Source organism: Triturus cristatus, chromosome 10 (genome assembly GCF_964204655.1).
Source record: "Triturus cristatus chromosome 10, aTriCri1.1, whole genome shotgun sequence".
Lineage (NCBI taxonomy): Eukaryota > Metazoa > Chordata > Amphibia > Caudata > Salamandridae > Triturus > Triturus cristatus.
Genome location: NC_140593.1, coordinates 228183757 through 228204535, shown reverse-complemented (window position 1 = coordinate 228204535; position 20779 = coordinate 228183757). Strand labels below are relative to the sequence as shown.

Below are 20779 nucleotides of genomic sequence, written 5' to 3'. Positions count from 1 at the left end.
GTTCGTAAATCAATCCACGTTTTTGGCATTAATGTTGTTAAGGGCATGTCACTGGCATGCAAGACTGCGGTAATGCAGGCTGGAGGGCCATGGTTTGGACTACTATGATCGCTAATGTCCACCTTTATCTTGTAAATCAAATAAAAAAAATACACACAACACTTTTCTTTTCAGAGTATTATTTCATCAAACCTTGGGAACATAAAACTGTGCCATTAATACCATGTTATAGTTAAAGTCTGCATTGCATGCTCTCGGTCTAGACACTAAGCAGCATGTCCATTCACCTGCAGGGATGTAGTACTTGCAGTGAAGCATGCAGCTGATTTAAAGACACTCTGCTGGCAGACCGCATTAGAATTGTAATGCATTTATATCAAATGAGGCAACATAGCTCAGCTGGACTGGAGAGACGTTAAGGTGCGCAGCGTGTACTTCTCTGCAGGACTCGGTACTCAGGACAAGTTTTAATGTCATACAGCAGATAACTGTCTACCATAAGAAGATATCTCTCGCTTTGCTCTTGACTGGATATTTGCATCAACTTCCCAAAGGAACAAGAAGCCTGGCCTGCTTGTCTTTTGGATCCATTTAGCAGGGGAACAAATGCAGCAGCTCCACTTTTAATGGTGTCAGCGACATCCAGCCATGGCCTGGGATGTCACAGTGGAGGAGATTAGGGTAGTGTGGGGACTCATAACAGAAGATTAGCATTCTAACACTTACCATTACCTAGAATACGGCACCAGATCACATGTGCTTGTATTCAGTCCTACATGTGAGAAATGGGATAAGGTGGGATCTATGCCTGTGAATGAGGGACGGCTGCTCTCACGCAGGGATGAAGACTTAAACGCCCAAAAATATGACACTAAAAGCGTCACTGGCCTACAGAATACAATGGCAATTATTCATTGTGAAGGGCTTAGAACAGTAAGTCCTGCATCACAATTCAGAAAGTTGATTTACTGCCTGGTTTCTGTCCCCAGCTTCAGAGCGAGGCAGGAAAGGCAGCCCGAGACACACAGCCCAGACTTAAATACATCGATTTGTTTAGAGGTACGATCTTATCTCTAAATAAATAAATCTATTTAATATTTGTACGGGAATGTGAAGGAACATCAGGGGGACGCAGCCCCAAAGTCCTTATGGAGACTCCGTCCCTGGTCTATGGGTCTCTGATGAAGATCTGCAGCACCATTTCAATTACCCCCAAGTCATTGACTCAAGGTGCTGTGAAATAACCAAAGTGGCACTAGTTTGTGTATATCATTCAAGACGGCAACAATGTCAAGTATTGTACTATCTTCTCTTTTGATCAGATTGCAATTGTGCAACACCTTTGAATGTATTTTGTATAGCCTTGACTCTTTCTACTCTGTCAATCCAAAGGGTCTGTGCAGTGCGGCATTGCCTCTGCCGTCAATCTCCAGATCGTCAGAATGAGAGGACAAAACATTAATTCTCTCCGTTTAACACCACACTACTAATGTGTCAGCATTTGCAATCTAGGGCAAGAACCAGAATCGGAAGTTCAGCAAAACCTGGGGGGGGAGGGGGATGGAACTGCCGGGGCAGGGGGCATTGCTGTTGGCCATCAGAAAACAAGTTAAAAATATGTTGTTTGAATGCTACCTCTGGATGTTTGTGTGTTCATACATGTATGTCTTGTGAGCGTGTCCGTGGCAGATGATAATTCCTGAAGAATGAGCAACATTTTTGGACTAGCGGAGCATTTGCTCCTAGTTGTGTTGAGCTATGGGATAGAAGCTCTGCTGAACTGAAGCTGGTGCAGAGGCTGCCTGAGGAAGATGTCACATGCTAGGCTTGTGTTTTTTTAGGACTGAATTCAGCTTCTACATTTGTAAACAGACATAGAAAAATATGTATTCTCACTCGAGACTAAGTGAAAAGGTTTGTGAAGCGTTTGCATATTTATGCAGTATTATTTTTATATTGAATTTATTGTAATTTACGACAAGTTACATAGCCCACACAGAGCTATTTTAAAAGTTTTTTTTTCTCAAATGCATTCTAATGCTAAGAAACTTTCACAGCCCCGGAACTCTCCTAGCAATGGTATCAGATCAGAACACCCTCCCATAAATTGGGTGCTGGTAAAAAGAGTTTAGGAGCGGTGATGCTTACTGCATAGTTTATCTCCCAGTGGAGAAAAAACTATTTTACCCCCTTCAAAAATTCTGCAGAAAGAAGTTAAATTATGCTCATGCTACGGCCATTAGTAGCAAAACTAAAGTCTTTCCATTCAAACTAGAGTTGGTCATTCTCCTAGCCTAGAGACCACTCTTAGCTTGAGAAAGAACATAGGAGTGTTTTACTATTCAGCTGAATTATTTAACTTTTCAATGTTAAGCAGGCAGTAAATAAATATTCCTTTTCTGGATGAAGTTAAAACTGAGCAGTCATATGTTTCGGGCAGTTTCTTAATCTAGAAACAAATCTCAATAAATATTGTATCATACATATAAAGATAACACAACAGCCATCAGGTGCCTTAGCATATACGATTTTGAGGGATGTTAGACCTGTCATCCTTAGGGTGGTCTTTCCCCACACTTCTTGCCTCCTTCCCTCCACTTTTTGCTGTATCTTTTTGTTGGCATTAGGACTCCAAGCACCTTACCGCTGCTAACCAGTGCTAAAGTGCATATGCTTCTCCCTTAAACATGCTGACATTGGCGTATACCCATTATTTAGTTTACTTATACGTCCCTTTAAAACATACAATCTTTATAGAATATCAGATGAGGTGAGAACTTATGCTTCACGCCGGACACTTTCTTTAGCTCATAACATTGCACAGGTAATTCTTACGAATATCTAACGAAAGTATTCTTGTGAGGTTTGGATAGTCCATTGTTAAGTAAAATAAGGACCTGCTCACAGGAATTCACTGCTCAAAAGTGTAAATAGTTCAGCCAGTCAAAGATAAAAATGCAAACCCTTCTCTCTCTTGCACATCCAATCCACTGTAGTCAAAGAATATATTGGATTCTTCTGCCAAAGCTCGCTCTATGACCCGAATGGTCCGGTCAAAGTACATCAGGAACTCTTCTGAATGCAGCACTTGTTGTTTTTCTTCCCCTGTCAGCTCTCTTGGGGGAGCTGTAACCACCAAAAGAGAGAAAAAGATATATTGATTTTATTCAATTGAAAATTGATTTCAATATTTGTACAGTGCTAAGTACCAGAACGACATTGATCTATCCCTAATGGTTCATTGTTCCTCATTAATAATTAACAATAACCAAGGTTGATGACTTCATTAAAACAAAGTGTTAAGATAGCTTACATGGTGGGAAAAGAACAAATCACTAGAGCTGGGAATATGACATAATGACTCAACACATCTCACTCAAGAGCAGATGCAATTCCCTGGTCCAAATTGATCTCCTCCACATACTAATTTGAATTTGATCTGGTTCATATCTGACACACCGAAGACCATGGCATGGAACAGTGAAGCAATTAGCTGAAGAAGATGGTTTTAAGAGGAATCCATTAGAATGTACTCTTACGGTGCTCAATAGCAATGTCCGCAGAGACTTTGCTCTCGGTCTGAACTCAGTATTCCTTACCTTGATCTTTGCAACATTTGTACCAATTTAGCAATTTGTTTTTAATACTTTTTATTCTACAGTTGATACTTGTACAAATCATAGCTCGAATTGAAGACATCCGCGTGATGCAAATGGTAAAAGAAATATGTTCCACGTGTGGGATTAGAGAGGACATTTAAGGATGTTGCATAACTGAGAGGTAGAGTGTTAAACTGTGCAAAGTAATGTCAAGAGGATTGAGTGTACGTGATTGTGGGAAGTAGGTGTATGGGTGAATTACTCCATGGAAGTTGGCAAAACATGACAGTCTCAACATTCTCTGAAGCACAGATGGATAGAGGGAGTTTTGTGTCTAGGGATACATCATCTCATATTAATAGATCGTATGAGGAATAGGCCTTTCTTTGTTTGTCTTTCCAAGTTTTGCAATGGACTATACATGAGCTTTGCCACCAGATATGTGCTGGTTGCTGGCTAAGTAATGCAGTTTGTTGGTCTGCTTGATTTGGTAGATGGTGCAGCATACTTTGTGGGGCAAGAGTTCCGGAAAATGGAGGTTGTTAAGTTGCTGCAGGGCTTGTATATTTCAACTACTTTTGCTTGGTCAGACAGGCTTCTGCATGAAGTGTTGCAGGCTCTCTAGGAGATGTGCTCCAGCACTTCGCAGTCTTTACATTGTAAGTTGTTGCATCGTAGGTACGTACATCATGAGCCTTTACATCACAAGTAGATTGTCAGTAGTTTACTTCACAAGTCTTTACTCCAAAGGCAAGTTATTTTTCATGCGTTGAATGTAATCTCTTTTAGCGTTATCAATGTATACATATGTTTATTTGTATAAACATATACCCATATTTAATAATATGGGAAGGTGATTAAAAGTGTTTTTTAAATGCATACGTTTAAATGTACTTATCAACAAATAATTATTGAAGTAACTTATTTCATGTTTACACGTTTTATTAAATATATTACTAAAATTAATTCTAGTTATTTAATAAATAACATAAGTTAATGGAAAAGGGAGTATTAATTAATATGAATGATTAATTAATATTATGTACAAAATATTTGATTTAATATATGTGTATGTTTTCAAAAGTATTTTTTATTTGTACTGTTTGGGTTCTAAAGGTAGCAAGTTGGTGGCTAGGGTTGAGAGTCTGGTAGTTTAAGGGAAGAAGCAGTAGTTTTAAGAGTTCAAGGAAGCATAGTATTTAGGGGTGGTTAAGGGTTTTTTAGGATTCAGAGATGAGTGGTGGTCTGGGGTATTAAGGAGTTATTAAGGGTACTTGTCATAACCGTAATGAAGTCCAGGTAGCCGTAGAGTAGGTTGCATGGACAAGATTTATTAAGAATTTGTTACAAGTAATTGATGAGTAAATATCAGATAGCCCCACCAGGAGTAACCTCCTTGCTGCTCAGCCTACACACTCCAACTGACACTCTACACCTCACCAGACACCCAGGCATTCCATTACATCACCAAGCACTCCAGCACTCATCCTGGCTGAGCAGTAGGAAAGGTGTAACTAAGGAAAGGACGCATAGCAACAACTCAAGTCACAACACAGGTTGTATGCTCACCACCTTTACATAAACTGTGCATGTTGTCAGGAGGCAGAACAGCCCCTGCTCCAGAAACTCTCTGCTGGTTCAGCCACGCTTTTCAACTACAGATCCATCTCTCTCCTACCATGCCCAGCAAAGAAACGGATAAAGCCAGGAGTCACCAAACACCTGAGGGCTAAGGGCAGGGGAAGGGGTTTGGGTAGGTTTAAGGGCTGGGTTTGAGGGAGTATTTAAGGAATGGGGCCTTTTTAAGGCTCAGGGCACTGGGCGGTTTGTAATTTAGGTCTTAGGGCGGGGGCAGGTAGGGGATTTGTAATTTAGGTTTTAGAATGGGGCATGTAGGAGGTGTGCAATTTAGGGCTCAGGGCTTGGGGGCAGGTAGGAGGTTTGTAATTTAGGGCTTAGGGTGGGGGCAGGTAGGGGGTTTGTAATTTAGGGCTTAGGGCGGGGGGTCGAAGTAGTGGGAAACTTAGCCATGCATACACCCTTACGATTCATGCCTTTACCCCAAAATTGCGTGGCAAAGGCATGTGTGGTAAAGGATTGCGTGGCTAAGTCACATTCGTTGTTTGGGCTGCATGGTAGAGGCACGCTGGGTTGAGCCTTGTGTGCCTCTATCATACAACCCCCAACACAAGAAACAAGTTCACTGCCTACATGACCGAAGTTTGTAACTAGATAAAAGCCAAATGCCTCAAGCCCAACACCAACAAGAAGGAAGTAGTGATTTTCAGCAAGAACGGTTCACATTCAGACCCTAACTGGTGGCCAGTTGAACTTCAACCCACACCCAGAACGCATGCCAGGAGCCTTGGAATAATCATTGACAGTAAGCTGGACATGACAGCAAAAAGTCAACACCATCTCTGCATCCTGCTTCCACACCCTGTAGATGCTCAGGAAGATCTTCAAATGGCTCCCAAGCAACACTAGAAAAAGTGTTATTCATGCCCTAGTCATCAGCAGGTTGGACTACGGGAACACCCTCTATGCCGGGATCACCAAGCACATTACTAGAAAACTTAAACCTTAAACTCGGCAGCCAGACTCATCCCCAACCTTCCACACAGAAATCACATAACACCACACCTCAGGGAGCTCCACTGTTTCCGGATACACAAACACACTCAATTCATACTCTTCATACATACATTCAAGGGGCAACACAACTCAGGCTGCACCTACCTAAACAGGTGCATTGCCTTCGACCACCTAACTAGACACCCTGACTCCGCAGGACTCATACTCGCACCCATCCCACACATCCACAGTACCAGAACAGGAGGACAGGCGTCGCCCTTCATCACTCCTAAAATGTGGAATGACCTACCATTGCACACACAAAATGAGACAAAAGGTGTGAAAAATAAAGAGTGAGGGGTAGACATATAGAGAAAGACAGAAGTGAGAGAGAAAGAGACTGAAAGAAAAAGACCAATCAAGAGAAATGTGTCTGTGTAAAAGAAAGAGACAGAGTACAAACTGGAACAAGAGGGAGTGTGTAAGGGATGGAGAGAGGGCAGAAGAGGGATTGTGTATGTGTTAGAGAGTTAGAGACTAGAGTAGTGCTTAATTTGTGAAACAATAAGGACTGTGGTCCAAAGTTGTGTTCAGAAGTCCACACAGGTGGTATCGAAGGTTGGAGTGCCAAATCCCAAGGCTGCATAGTCTTGATTCGACCTCATGCCACTTTAATCCACCACCAGACACACCATGTCCTATATCTCACTCTAGCAGGTTCTTTTTCATCTCTGCTCTCTCCCTTTGTTGCTGTTTTTCCATCTTTCCCTTTCTCCTTCTTCGCACCTTTTATATTTTCCTCCATTTGGCTCTGGATCAAAGTTTGTTGATAAAAACTAGTGCTGGTCCCCACTAATGAGTGCAGGTGGGTCCAACCTGCAACAATAGGCTCAAATTAAGCACCTGACTTGAGAAACGGGGAAAGAGATAGCAGGGTTGACAGTGGCATATCCATGGGCAACAGGGCCAGCTTTAGCACTGGTGGCTCCCAGTGCGACAATCATTTTTGACACCCCCATACCCCAGGAACGCCTCCTCAGATTGTCTCACTTCCACTGGGTAAAAGTGCCCTTCATCTCTCTAATCATAAGTTATTGCTAAAGACAGCACCCCCCCTCCCCAGGTCAGCGACTCCTTCACAAGCATTCGGCCCACCAGTCACACTGCCCTAAAGCAGGCCTTGATGGGCAATGCTGCAAGCAAAGAAACTGGGTCCCCAACCACTGATTCTGCTGTAAAAATAACACAGCCGCTGACGAGGGTGAAGTGGCCCCTCACGATCGCTGCGCCTCGAATGATTGTAATAACATCGCATCGCAAACAGGATGGGGTTAGTGAAGAAAAGGGAGATTGTAAGCGAGGCAAAAATAGAAGAAAAAAAACTAAGAAAGAGAAAGAGCAGAGTGTGAGATTGCCAGGAATAGAAAGAACAAGGCAATTGTGGAAAGAGGGGAAAGAACAGAGAATGACTGGAGTGGCATGCAGAAATAAACAAGTGATGGTTTGAAGGAAATGTTGAACGCGCTGTGGGTAAGACACTATAGGCATTTTGGTATATCGAACAGAACAGTGCAAATTCTATGCGAACAGAATATATATTCCTTAAATACAAGTTGTCCAAATGTTATGCTTTGAAAAAAAGCATGAATGCATTCCCCTCTCACACCTACTTTTATTTTAAGGTTACTTCTATTCCCCCTCTGGAAATAATGCTCTGGACCAATTACCTTGAAAATGCAAAGGTTTCTCTGTAATTGTCTGCAATATATTTTCGCGTATTAGCTCTCTTTGATCCTTGCTTTCACACACCTAGTCCTTTTTAGGTCTCACTGAGACAGCGCAAGCTGTCTCTTTGAGACATTTAGTAAGTGGGTTTTCAAAAGTGCTACCCACATGGTTTTGCTGGCCTAGAGCTTGCGTGCGTGATGGCGTGCACGTGCACAGCTGCTCCTTGCATTCCCCCCCCTCCCTTCTCACCCAGCCCTTTGATGCTCTGCTCGCATCTCCCTCCTCCTCTTTTTTCGTCACTTGCATTCAGGCTCCTCGCATTCCCCCCTTCCTTCTCGCCCAGCCCTTCTGGTCACTTCTGCTCGCATCTCCCCCCTCCCTTCTCCCCCTCCCTTTTCGTTAGTTTCATTTGCCTGCACTTCTCACTAGACACTTATTCCAAATCGCTGTGACTCATGCTGCTCTGCTGGTTTTCTGGTAGTAGCCTGACATGGGCATTAACATACAATACAATTCTGAATTCAGCCAGTGCACACATATAATTTGAGACCAGACACGCAATGAGCCCTTGTAAATCATAAAACTCGTCAGCCACAGATCACTCCCAACCTGCAAAGTGGCCAGCCACCCACATAACCTTATTACTCAGAACATTGTCATTGAAAAAACGCTTAAGTGCATGATATCTAGTGAAATGCTACTTTGAGTAACCAAAAGAGGGCACCCAGGAAAAAACTATAAACATTCATTTTGATGTGAAAAGGCCTCTGCAATTGAATATTTATTACTAATTTATACGACGGGAATTACTTTTTAAAGCAGTTTTTTTATAGTACATTTGTCACATATTTTAAACATTACACAGTCTACTAGCTGAATGTCTCTCTCCTTCCTGGTCTTTTTCCTCTTTAATTCTCGCAGTAAACAGACAACAGGGGCCACTGGGCGTGAAGGCAGACAGAGCCATCCTGCTTGATTAATGGCTTTGCATTCCCATGTGTTCGCGCAGTAAACATGCCCGAGGCGCCAGCCGAGCACAAGGCACAAGGAGACATCCTCCTTAATTGTTGTTTCCCCTCTGAGCTGAGTCACTTTACACAACTCCAAAAAAAAACGAACCATACAAAAAATGTACTTTTTAAACAAAACTACCTTAAACAGTATTGTTAGCTGGGTCTAATTTTAAGGAGACTATGGTGGGCTCATCTCAGCGTTGTACAGTGTTTGCATTAGTTTATGGATTACAGCAGATTTAAGAGTTCATTTATTTTAAGGAAAATAATTCTTTGGTATTTACACACAGGGGGAATATACCTGACCAGAAAAAAAAAATCCCTGCACTTCTATCTAACTTACATCTCAACATACAATACTCTGTAATTAACTGTCACTTCTCTATACCAGCAAATAAATTTCTTTCTAAAACCCTAATCCACCTTTATGTCCCATATCTCATTCCTTTACATAAACACTCCATTTTTAGAAATATATTTATACATGGCTAGGTACCTACCACACTATTGCTCTAGCCTTAAACAATCTCTGTACGTCACACCTCTCTTTCAATAAACCTCAGTGCACCACTGCACCTACCTCTCATAAACTCAACTTACAACCTCACTGCGATCCTAACTCTAGATCTCTAACTCTCAATCAGCTCTCTGCCCCTATCTTCTCCTCAAATCTCCCTCTCACTCTCCCTCTTACTCTGCATCTCTCTCCCTCTTTCCCACTCCCTCTTTCACTCTCCCTCTTTCGCTCACGCTTTTTCCCTCACTCTCTTTCACTCTCCCTCTCTTTCCCTCACTCTCTTTCCCTCACTCTCTTTCCCTCACTCTCTTTCCCTCACTCTCTTTCCCTCACTCTCTTTCCCTCACACTCTTTCCCTCACACTCTTTCCCTCACACTCTTTCCCTCACACTCTCTTTCCCTCACACTCTCTTTCCCTCACACTCTCTTTCCCTCACACTCTCTTTCCCTCACACTCTCTTTCCCTCACACTCTCTTTCCCTCACACTCTCTTTCCCTCGCACTCTCTTTCCCTCACACTCTCTCTGCATCTCATCCCACATCATTTCTCTTACATTTACTTCCCCTCCCTCTTAATTTCATCTCTCTTTCTATTACACTTTCTACCATTTATTACAAACATTTTTAACATCTGTACATTACCTTTAACTATCTCTTGCATGCCTCTTTCTAAATCACCATTCTCTTTCAATTCACTCTCTGACTCTCAACTCACTGCCTCATCTCTATGCTCCCCACCTCACAGACACTATCTAGCCTCTCAATTTACCACAACAATTGGACTACCAGGTCTCGCTTATTATTAATGTCACCTTGCTCATTATTTTCTTAGTTTATCTCCACAATACCTCTACCTCTTACACTCCATCTCTCTCTCCCATTGTTTTCATCTCTCTTTCTATCTCATTCACTATTACCGTTCAATCTCTGCTTACGTCTCACTCGTTTAATACATCGGTTTTGTCTCTATCTCTCTCTCCCAAATTCTACATTCTATACTTCTCCTTCGCCCATTCTCTGTATTACACTCATCTCTCTACCTCATCTTCACCTCTTTTCTCTCTACTTCTCATAACTTTCGAATTTTAATCCCGCCGGCTCTACCTGCCTCTCTGCCTCGCTACTTAGGTTAAAAACACTTGTTATTCTGTGCTTCACCTTTCTATTTGTGCTATCCCATTATAACTCACCTCTCTTACTAACTTTTTTCTATATAGTCCTTGCCCCTCGGCTTGGCACCTTTCTTACTAGCCTACATTTAAAAATGCATGCCAGCCCTCTAAAAACAAGCATTGGCATAGCCAATAGGTCTCACATTTGGGACCTTATACGCTTTTAGCCATGCAACAGTAACGCTATTGCACCAAGGATATTGTGATGCATAACTAAATACTTATAAGGTCCCAAAAGCGAGACCTATTGGCTATGCCAATGCTTGTTTTCGATCCCAGAGAACATTAAATGAGTGATGAAAGTACTCACCCCCAAAGCCCAGGTTCATCTGAGAGAGGCCAGAGCGCCTCCCCAAATTATGCCAGACAATGGCTTACTTAGATCAAAATTCACTGGCTACATAAGAAAAACACATAACGCCTGCTGCTGCTTTGATGTGCCACAGGTCAAATGCCAAGATATGTATTTGCCAACATCTATGATCATTTGTGTTCACTGATACTGAATTAAAACCTACTAATAATGGGTACTATAGGAAAGAAATGCTTCTTATCAAAGTAATATTCACTTTCCCTTTGAGTGGTGCTCTCTGTGCATCCGAGCATTTAAATAATTACCTGGAGCGAGAGGATTGTGCACGATACTGTGAGAAGCGCTATTAAGCAAAACGATGGCAGCGTGCACATCCAGCCCCTCGCCAGTATGAGCCTCATGGCACTGGGCATGAGACTGGCAGCCCCAGATCCAGGCTTTTATTATCATCAAACAGGGCAGCTCTAGCCTACAAAGTATTTTCGGATTTAGACCGATGGCCAAGGCTACTCATGAAGAAATATTAATACTGAGTTAATCATGTGTAAGGAACATGCTCTTGTCCCTCACGAGGTCCATACATTTGGACAGAAGAGCGTGCATCACCAAGGGATTAGGCACCATCAATTTCAGCACAGCCTGTGCAATATTGGAGTAAGCCTCTAAACAGGATGATATTGCCTACAGGGCACGAAATGAGCATGGCCTTTTACTGAGAAAAATGCAAAGGATGGAAAAGTGTTATCACATACCTTGCACCACCCTTAGCCACTCAACACCCTTCCAATTGCCTCTGAGGGGCAAAGCGAAGGGATAATGTTACAAGGTTGAGAAAGTAAACAGAGTCCTTCGAGCCCTGTTGTCTGAACGCAAGGGCAGTTCCACTGGTACCAGCAGTGTGATCTGATTCTTCCATATACCACGATCAACGACAGAAACCACCCCTAAATCTACAGAGTGAATCAAATATCATAAAGCACAGTAAACTACTGGGAGAAGCTCATCAGTATCTTGTAGTCATAAGCTTAGTCCTTGGATTTTTCACATTTGCACTGGAAAACAGAGGCCAAGTTATGAATATGGCTGCCCTTAAAGGACCTGCCCCACCACAAAATGAGGGAAAGCAGACTATAGGAGAGGGAGGGGTTGGAGTTTGGCCTGGGCTTGTATGGAAGCATAAAGAAGGAGATGCCAAGCAATGGGAGAATCTGTAGTAAATCTGCAGATTTTTAGAGAGCACAAGTAGACACTGCTTGGAGATTTACTCTAACTGAGCCAACCTCCTATCACAACTGCGGGCCTGATGTAGAGTTTGGTGAACCTAGGTACTCCACCACAAGCATAGTTGAATATCCTATCTGCCAAACTAAGAGTCAACCACGCTAATTAGAGTTGAGGGAACTGTTATGTTTCTGTCAATAGTGTCTTCCCTTTCTCCATTGATGGACACTTAGACCAACTGTCTAAACACGTGGTGCCCTCAGTGTAAGTTCACCAGATCATACACACTAGTTCCAGCTGGTGGCCTGATGCCCTTTTCGTCTCTTTCGGACCACCAGTGCAAACTTGGCAGTCCTGAATAGAAAAAAGAAAAACAATCAAGGTCCAATGAGGGATACAGATTTTTATGAAGAATCATGAGTTTACCTTTCTTAACTTGTCACAAGCACTCAGGCATTCATCAGACAAACGTGCATGGAGTACACAAAGAGCAACACATAATCAACACTACAGTGGAGAAATACTGAGGTCAATATTCCCAAACAAATGTAGATTAAAAAAATGAAATTTAATTATTAAAATGAAAAAAACTAAACTAAAATAGGATGTAGGGATCAAAAATTACAAAACCATGAAAAAGCACCGATAAAAACATAGCCAAAAAATTCAATGAAATCCAAAGAGAAATAGTTATTGGGTACCCTTTAGTGCTGACTGGCAACGGGGTGAAGTCAGGTAGCGGTGGTTGGTTTGTCTCAGTCAAAATTTGGGCAGGATGAAAGCTTAGACATGTTTCATGGCAGACCAATGATGGGAGGGTTGGTAGTTCAGCAGACTTAGCCCATCATTTACAGTTTGGCAGAGTGGAAGCACCACCGCAAACTGGTGGATCTCCAGCTCTACCAAACGGAGGTATGGGAACTGCCACATTTCCATTCGAAGAGCCTCAGCTGGCTCCACTATCAGAAACCCTAGATCCAGTGGCCTGTCATAGTGGTGGGTGCCCCACCATTGCAAGACACGGCACTCCAAGGTGTAAAAATAGGAAAATAGGAAATTTACACTGACACGAGGAGAAAACTTCCTGAACGGTAGGGAAAACGTTTTGTTTTTTAATCTTTTCAGAAACCAAGCACCTGCTCTAGGTTTTTTCTCTTAAATAGTATAAAATACCCAGTCTGCTGCAGCAAAATGGGAGCCTGCACTGAATTCATAGCACTAAACAGCACCCACTGAACTGGTAGTTGCACTTTTGGAAAGAGATTCTCACTAGACAGGTGGTGATCTCTAATTAACATGAGCAAGGGGTCTAAATAAACACTGTTACAATCATTTTGTAAAGTTTTTTTAAGTGAAAATCTAGCACCCTTACACATAGTCTATTTTTGAAACTTTTCATTGAAGTAAAAATCTATCATCTGGGAAAAGCTCAGAGCTGTTCCTGCCAATAGTTCTTCAAGGTGAAATACTCGGATTTTGCTAATTTGCTGAAGCCTCAAACGTTGCTGAGAAAAACTATGTGCAATACACATCTGGTAATTGCAATCATCAACATTGTGTCTTTGTTGGACCCACTTTATCACTTTTTCTTGTTGTCTTGGTCCACCTTGGGATTGTGAAACTTTTCTGGAGTCTGCAATCCATCAGTGAGGCAAGGCTGAAACAGTCACTGGCCATGGCTCCACAAGGCAGAATGACTCGTTCTTGCTGTCCTACTGAAGCATTTAATATTACAGCAACTATGTCTGAGTGCAGACATCCAGAAAATGATTCCCAGTGAGGTTGAAGCTATTTCGGTAAGACTTTTAAGGACTAATACCGTGGTGGTTGGACACCACCGATAGGCTGTCGGTAGCGGTTTGAATGCAGATAGCCCTTCTGTCCAACCACAAGATTACAATTCAGACCTGCAACATATGGAGGGAAGACCACCACCTCCAACAGGATCAGAGATCTTGACATGGTGGCGACTGGGGTCGTATCCCTGAATGGCAGTGGTGCCGATCCGCTATCGGAATTATGATATCCCTTTCCAAAAGCCTTTTCATGGTGGTAAGATCATCGTGGGCCACTTTAAGATGGCCCTGGGGGCACATGTAGTGCTCCCACTCACCTTCATGCACAGTAAGTCATGCATGACATGGTGCATGGTACACGGTCCATGAGCATGCTGGATGTGCTCCATACCACGGCAGCTTGTACTGCAGCCTTTTTCCTTGGCTGCAGCACAAGCCGCAGTGATACGGAGCACTTTCCGGCTGCCAGCAACGCGGTCGTATCGAAATGCGGTGGTCGGAACGCTGCCTGCTTGTGAGCAGGCGGTCCGACTGGCTGCTATCAAACTCAGCCCCTTATAATCTTGTGCTAGTTGCCCAGAGATGGAAACGTTTCTAATCCCTAAACCTTTCCAAGAGTGCCCTCTCTTTCCTTGCTTCATAAGTCCTCAAACCCGAAGATAAGGCTTTTTGGACACCAGGCAATAAGTCAATGTGTGAAAAAGACTTGTTTGCATCGCTCTAAGGCCCACAGCTAAACATCTATTTAGCATTGGCCTTGCTTGTTAGCTTTCTACTGAATGCATTTCCTTCTGTTTCTGGGATCTTTCATATCTTGCAAAGCACAATGAAAGAAGATTCAGAGCAGGCAGGTGCTTGCTGGATGACGTGAAGACGTCACTCTTCTTAGTCTAGTTAGTTAGGAGGAACCAGATCCTCTGGCACTCAGAGAGGCTTTTCAGGTCAGAGATTCTGATAAAAGCTGTAATCAATTCTTTTATCCTCCTTTTCAGTAGGTAGAGGGGACATCTTCCAGCATAAAGCTATCCTTCTTTTGCAAGCCACTGTCTGCCTTGGAGTAGTTGCAAAAGCTTTAAAAGGTGAACCCAAGTGTGACTGATAATAGATTTTGAGTTAAGCACATTAGAATTCCACCACAACATTCTTCTACTTCAGCTTAATTACACAGTTCCTGTATTACACCATTGCCTTAAAGAGAAAAAAGAAAAATTGAGCTCCATTATTTAGAAATGGTAGAACAGAGCTTCCACTAGGATCTTCTCTGTCTCCTATCTCCCTCCAAAGGCAATCTTTTCCACCCCCTGTAGGATCAAGGTAGAATCACAACTCCAGTGGGCACATCTGATTTTCCCATCTAGGTAGAGAGACTACTCTAAGTGTGTGAAACTCAATCTTTTCTAAGCGAGCCAGTGTCATGTACCACCACTGACCTGTAGGAATAGAGGGAAGGAAGACCTTTTTTTTTTTTTTAGAGAAGGCTTTGATTAATTGGCTTCCTTTCCTGGAAAGAAAAGTAGGTGGCTCCTAAATTACATATAATCACAACTGTGGGAAAGAGATTGAAGCTAACTAGGTATTTGAAGGACACAAAATGTGGCAACTTCAAACCTCATTTGCTACACATTGTTCAACGTATTCTCCTGAGCAGCTTGGATCTCAGTGCCTCGATACCCTCACGGGTGAATAGCATAACTTTATAAATCCTGTTGATTGATTGATTGACATAATTATTTATATATGACATGAATGCTTTCCGTTTTATTAACTGGAGTGAAACAAAAATATGTTTTAACAAACTGCACAATATTCAAGGTCTCCTGCTGCTCTTTTGTAACGTAGCATTTAAAGTCTTGTTACTAATTAAAGTATGAGTGTGTGCACACCTCACATAACTAACTTTGACAAGATACAGATATAGCTCACTTTAAGAGTTCAGTCTGGGATTATTGTCGTGTTGTCAGGCCATAGCAGGTAAACTTCCATTAGTCGCTAGGCTGGACAGCTACATAAACTTACCATTTGGTCTGTTGAACTTGTGGGAGACGAGGCATCTGAACGTCTCCCACACTTCAAAGGAAAAGCATCCGCATTTGGAAAAGATAAACTTGCCAGACACAACATAGTATATTTTTATGAGTTCTCCCCACTCTTTTGCCGGAATCACCACAAAAAGACGTATAAAAACAGAAATGGGCTTTGGTATGTTATCCACCCATAAGTAGAAGTGATTAAGAAGGATGGTAGCTATAACTTACTGGCATGCCTTGAGTATTATAAGTAATAGTTAGGAAAAAGTAGACTTAGCATAGGATAGTACCATATAGTTGAATCATATTGCTTTGATATTCTTAAAATATATTTAAGATTAATTTAAATAGGGAATATACAGAAAGTGTAGCAAAAATGCATTAGATATCCATAAATCTCTCAGACATATCTTGTTGATGTACACAAGTGTATTATCGTATAGTCTTCTCTGTAGTGGCAACCAACATGTGTTTCACCTCCTAATGGTACAGCCCACCTGGGGCTTACTCAAGGCTGAAAAGGATATGAAGTGTATTGTAGTAATGCATGAAATTACACTTTGGAAAAAAAGGGAGAAAAAATGATGCTCTTACTTTGCCAGTGATTAGACATGTGTGGTAGTGATCACAGTAACAATGTGGCACAGCATATGCTAAAAGCTAAAAGATACAGTGGTGGCTACACCTATCACCAGTAGAACATCTACCCAGTTCTGGCCTAAGAGGAGTGTTTTCCTGTCAGCTGGCTTATTCATTTCTAGATACTAGGGCTCCTATTACGATGTTGCCTCCGACCGACACCCTCTCAGTGTGTGAACCCCCCGACCATAGGTGGGTGGTTCCAAACACCAAATTAGGATGTGACCACACATGGTGCGGTCGCAAACTCCCATTTCTCAATGGGAGCTTGTGCAGCGGGCGGAAGCCACCCACAGCACAAACTCCCATTGAGAAATGGGAGTTTGTGGAATTTTTTACACGGTGCCTGCCACACAGTAAAGGGATTTTCAGCGGGGCACCATAGGTGCCCCCCAGGCCCACATCCGAAGGCTACAGAGGGATGGGACCATGCTAGTTGCCCCCAAAGACACTTTCCTACAGTCTTTCCATGTCAGAAAGGCCGACATGGAAAGGCTGTCTGAAACCGACATCATAATCCCGATGGCGGAAACGCCGTCATTAAGGGATTATAATAGGATTCCGACCGTCGGATGGGCTCCTTGAGCCTGTCAGAACTGAGTCGGATCGTCAGACAGGTTTACACTCCGACCGCCAACATTGTAATTCGGCGGTCTGACTGTAAACCTGCCATGTCATTCGGTAGGCCTCCGACCAGCGGTCGGCGTACTACCGTCTGACATCATAATGAGGCCCTAGGTGTGGTGCCTGAGCCTTACCGGTCGTTGGTCCTACCATTTGGGCAATGCACCTTGAATACTACATACTGGGTAGAAATGTCTACTTTGCACCTGGAAACCTTCCGTGATTGTCTTTGAGAACACTTTTTGGGGAACTCATGCCTTTAGTATCGAGACATTTTAATGGTTGACACAATCTTCAGCCATTTCAAAAACAGCACCTCACTTTTTCTCAAGTGGATTAGCATCTTTATATCTGTTTAAATGTGATCTAGAGCATAAATGATAAAGATACAAATAAAGATATAAATGCATCGAGTTGATTAGTGTAGGTTTCAAAAATACATTTTGTAATGTTCTTCAATCTAAACAATATGGGATTAAATGAAAATTCAATAGGGTTTGTAGACTGAGGAAGAGGAGAGCTATTCCTGAACATCTGTTTTTGCAAAGGAGTACACTGAAACGCCTTAGGTAGAGCTGTTCGCATAATGTCTATTCTTATGAAGAATTACTATTTGGGTCACTAACACAATGGCTGCCAATGCCATTGAGCCCTTAGTGCTTCTGTATCCAATACATTGGATCACAAAGTTCCTACAGCATCAATGAATGCAATCTTCAACAAGTTAGGAGAATAGTTTCTAGTGCAATAGATTTCATAGTATAAACAGTTTCCACGTGTTTATGGTTGATAATATCCATCAAGCCTAATAACGAAGAAAGGAAATGTAACTCGGTTATGTAAATCTAGATCCTTTAATAAGGAGTATGAAATATTTGAAGGGTAGTGCTAGTGAAAACCGAAACCAAAATATGAACAGATGGGTACAAAACAACCTGGAATTCAAGAAAGAAGGACTGGAGACCAGAGGCAAGGATGAGGCATTATGGATGCCTGTAAATGTCGATAAGCCTGCTCCAAAAGGATATTCCACTATACCAATAGGCTAGGACGATAGCTTTAATGTACCTAAATCCCTATATGAAACATGATGTCTGACAAGAAGTGAAACACAAACATAAAACGGTTCACATAACCTGTTGCAAAGCTGGAATCCCTGTTTGGCCAATTTCAATAACCACAAACTGAGCGATACGCATTGTTCTAAGTTAGTAGCTTTCCAAGCTGAAGACATGTGCATTTGCTACTATCAAGGTGCCTATGTCAGAGCGAGAGAACGGTTTTCTGTACTTGACTTTCTCTACAGCAGCCATGTGAACCATGTACTGAAGGTAATCAATCATCCAATGGCAACTTCAAAATTAATCTCTGGCTTCAGCACCTGGGGCTGCCATTGTACCATAACAATAATTGAGACAATACTACAAGTATGAATTAGGTGGAAACAAAGTGCTTAGGGCCACACTAACTAGAGGTATTAGGTTAGTCATTACATGTCATGCACTTATCTTCGTATTTACGAGATCCTGTTAGTAAATTGGCGAATGCCTGTCCTTTTGTAAGCAGGGGATGGAAATTTACACTTGTGCCTTAGCAAGAGCATAATTGATATTTTTGTGAGAACATTATGGCAAATAAGGGTCGGCCGCAGTGTCCTTTTGGAATTGACAATCAACTGGAGAAGGAGGGGTAATAGACAATTTGAGTGGATGAATCATACTGAGAGTTCAGATGAGAACTGTGATACAGTAGCTTTGAAGACTACTGGGTCGTTATGCCAGTAGTCTCCATGTTTACTTCAACTATCCCAACAAAGCAACTTCACTGTACTGCCTACTAAGGGTCTGGTTATAAGTGGACTGTTAAATTCTGACAAATGCACAATACCTGTTTGCGCAACGATGTCAATGTCAGTTGGTGTGATGTTTATCACACCCGGTAATTTTAAGGTGTGCCAACGATCGTACCCTTCCTAAGTTTAGGTAGGTCAAACTTGCCAGAATTTAAGAAGGGTTTAAGACCCACTACTTACCAGACCATGTGGATTTTGGTGCAGAAAGCAGCAAAATCTGCATTCCAATTACCAAAAAAGTCATAACAGGCGATAATGATTACATTTGAAAAAATCCGAACACATCAGTTTCAGATTTTTATCAGATTAGATATTTAACAACCTACTCATAATCAGGCACTAAGAGGCGTTTAATGTACATAACTTGACCCTGTGAACTTAGTCACACTAGGGGGCGTGGCCAAGCCAGCGACCAAGATGGCCGCTTAGTGTTGAAGCTCCGTCATACGTCCCAGCTTACCTGCATTATCCCCAGTGATTGCTGCAGCAATCGCAACAGGCTCGACAGCGCTGGAGTGCTGACAACCAATTGAGGATGGCGAGCTGACTCAGTTGCAGAAAGGTGCCACCGGCAACGATCTACAGCACTCGGCGGATGGAGGGGCGGAGCGAAGAACAGCGAGAAACTGCACCTTCCATACACAGGCGGGCCTGAGGAAGAAGACTAAGGAGGAGGGTGTCCGATATGAGCCGGGGCCCGTTGTTGCGGTGAGTGGGCTGGGCGTAGGTTGGCAGCGGTGACTCCCCCCCCCCCGGTTAACTATCGGCTCGGCTGGGGAGCGGCCACACTCTGCTGCACCTGATCCTAGGTCCTCGCGCCCGCCCTTTCCCGGAGGCCACGCGGGGACAGGGCCCGCTTGTGAGCCTGGGAGGTGCCCACCCGGTCGCGGGCATGTGTGGGGTCTGGGGGGGGAGATGGGCTGGTATCGACCCGCTGCCTGCCGCGCCTGGCTGCCCCGTGACGCAGCGCCTTCTCCCTTTAGCCCCTCAGTTACATGGCCTGAGAGCCAGCGGCCCATTACCTGGCTCATAATGGCTCAGGAGGCCCCGCAAACCTGCCGCTGACCGTCATCTCCTCACAGTGTGGGCACACACCCTATCCTGCCTCTGGCCTCCGCTTAACCCTCTACGCCTGGTTAGCTGTCTGCCGCTGGCCTACTACACGCTGCCTCGGGGGGCCAGCTCTTACTGGTGCATTTCGACATGGGCTGGGTCACTGCCTGACAAAGACACTGGGACTACACATCGGCCTAGAGGGGGCGAGGACCTACGCCCCAGGCCCCATCTACAATCGGCTCTCCCCAAACCTGCTGCTAGACCAGTGCGGCCTGACAAGTGTGACTGAGGCCTGCCTGCGGCACCATATCCGAGTGCCTGGTTTTCTGCATCCGCTCCCTGGAGTCCACAGCCATTCATACCAAGCCACCCAGGTGCGGACGCCGCTCACACTACTGGCACCCTGAACCTTTGCACTGCTCCCCACATTGCTCCATCGCCGCTTCGGGCCTGGTCCAGCGCTCTCATAGTGCGTGACTGCTTTGCTTTTTCACTATTCCACTTGTGCTGCGGCTCCGCAGCATGGGCCACAAAGACCCCAAACAGAAGACCCTCCCCTTCGAAAAGCTAGTAGATAAGGCTTCTGAGGAAAGCTCCGGCATGGCGGAGGGCGCACAGGATGCGGATCATGAGGACGACCTCCCCGCC

General features: G+C 43.5%; 1 protein-coding gene across 2 annotated transcripts in view; it reads right to left on the bottom strand.

Annotated features, from left to right (window-relative positions):
- Positions 1-20779, bottom strand: part of DYNC1I1 (dynein cytoplasmic 1 intermediate chain 1) — a 1604297-nt gene that overhangs the window by 523890 nt on the left and 1059628 nt on the right. For both annotated transcript variants that reach the window (XM_085630867.1, XM_085630869.1), the window contains exon 9: positions 2964-3126. In XM_085630867.1, coding sequence (XP_085486993.1) covers positions 2964-3126 — 163 coding nt within the window. The remainder of the gene's footprint in view (positions 1-2963; positions 3127-20779) is intronic.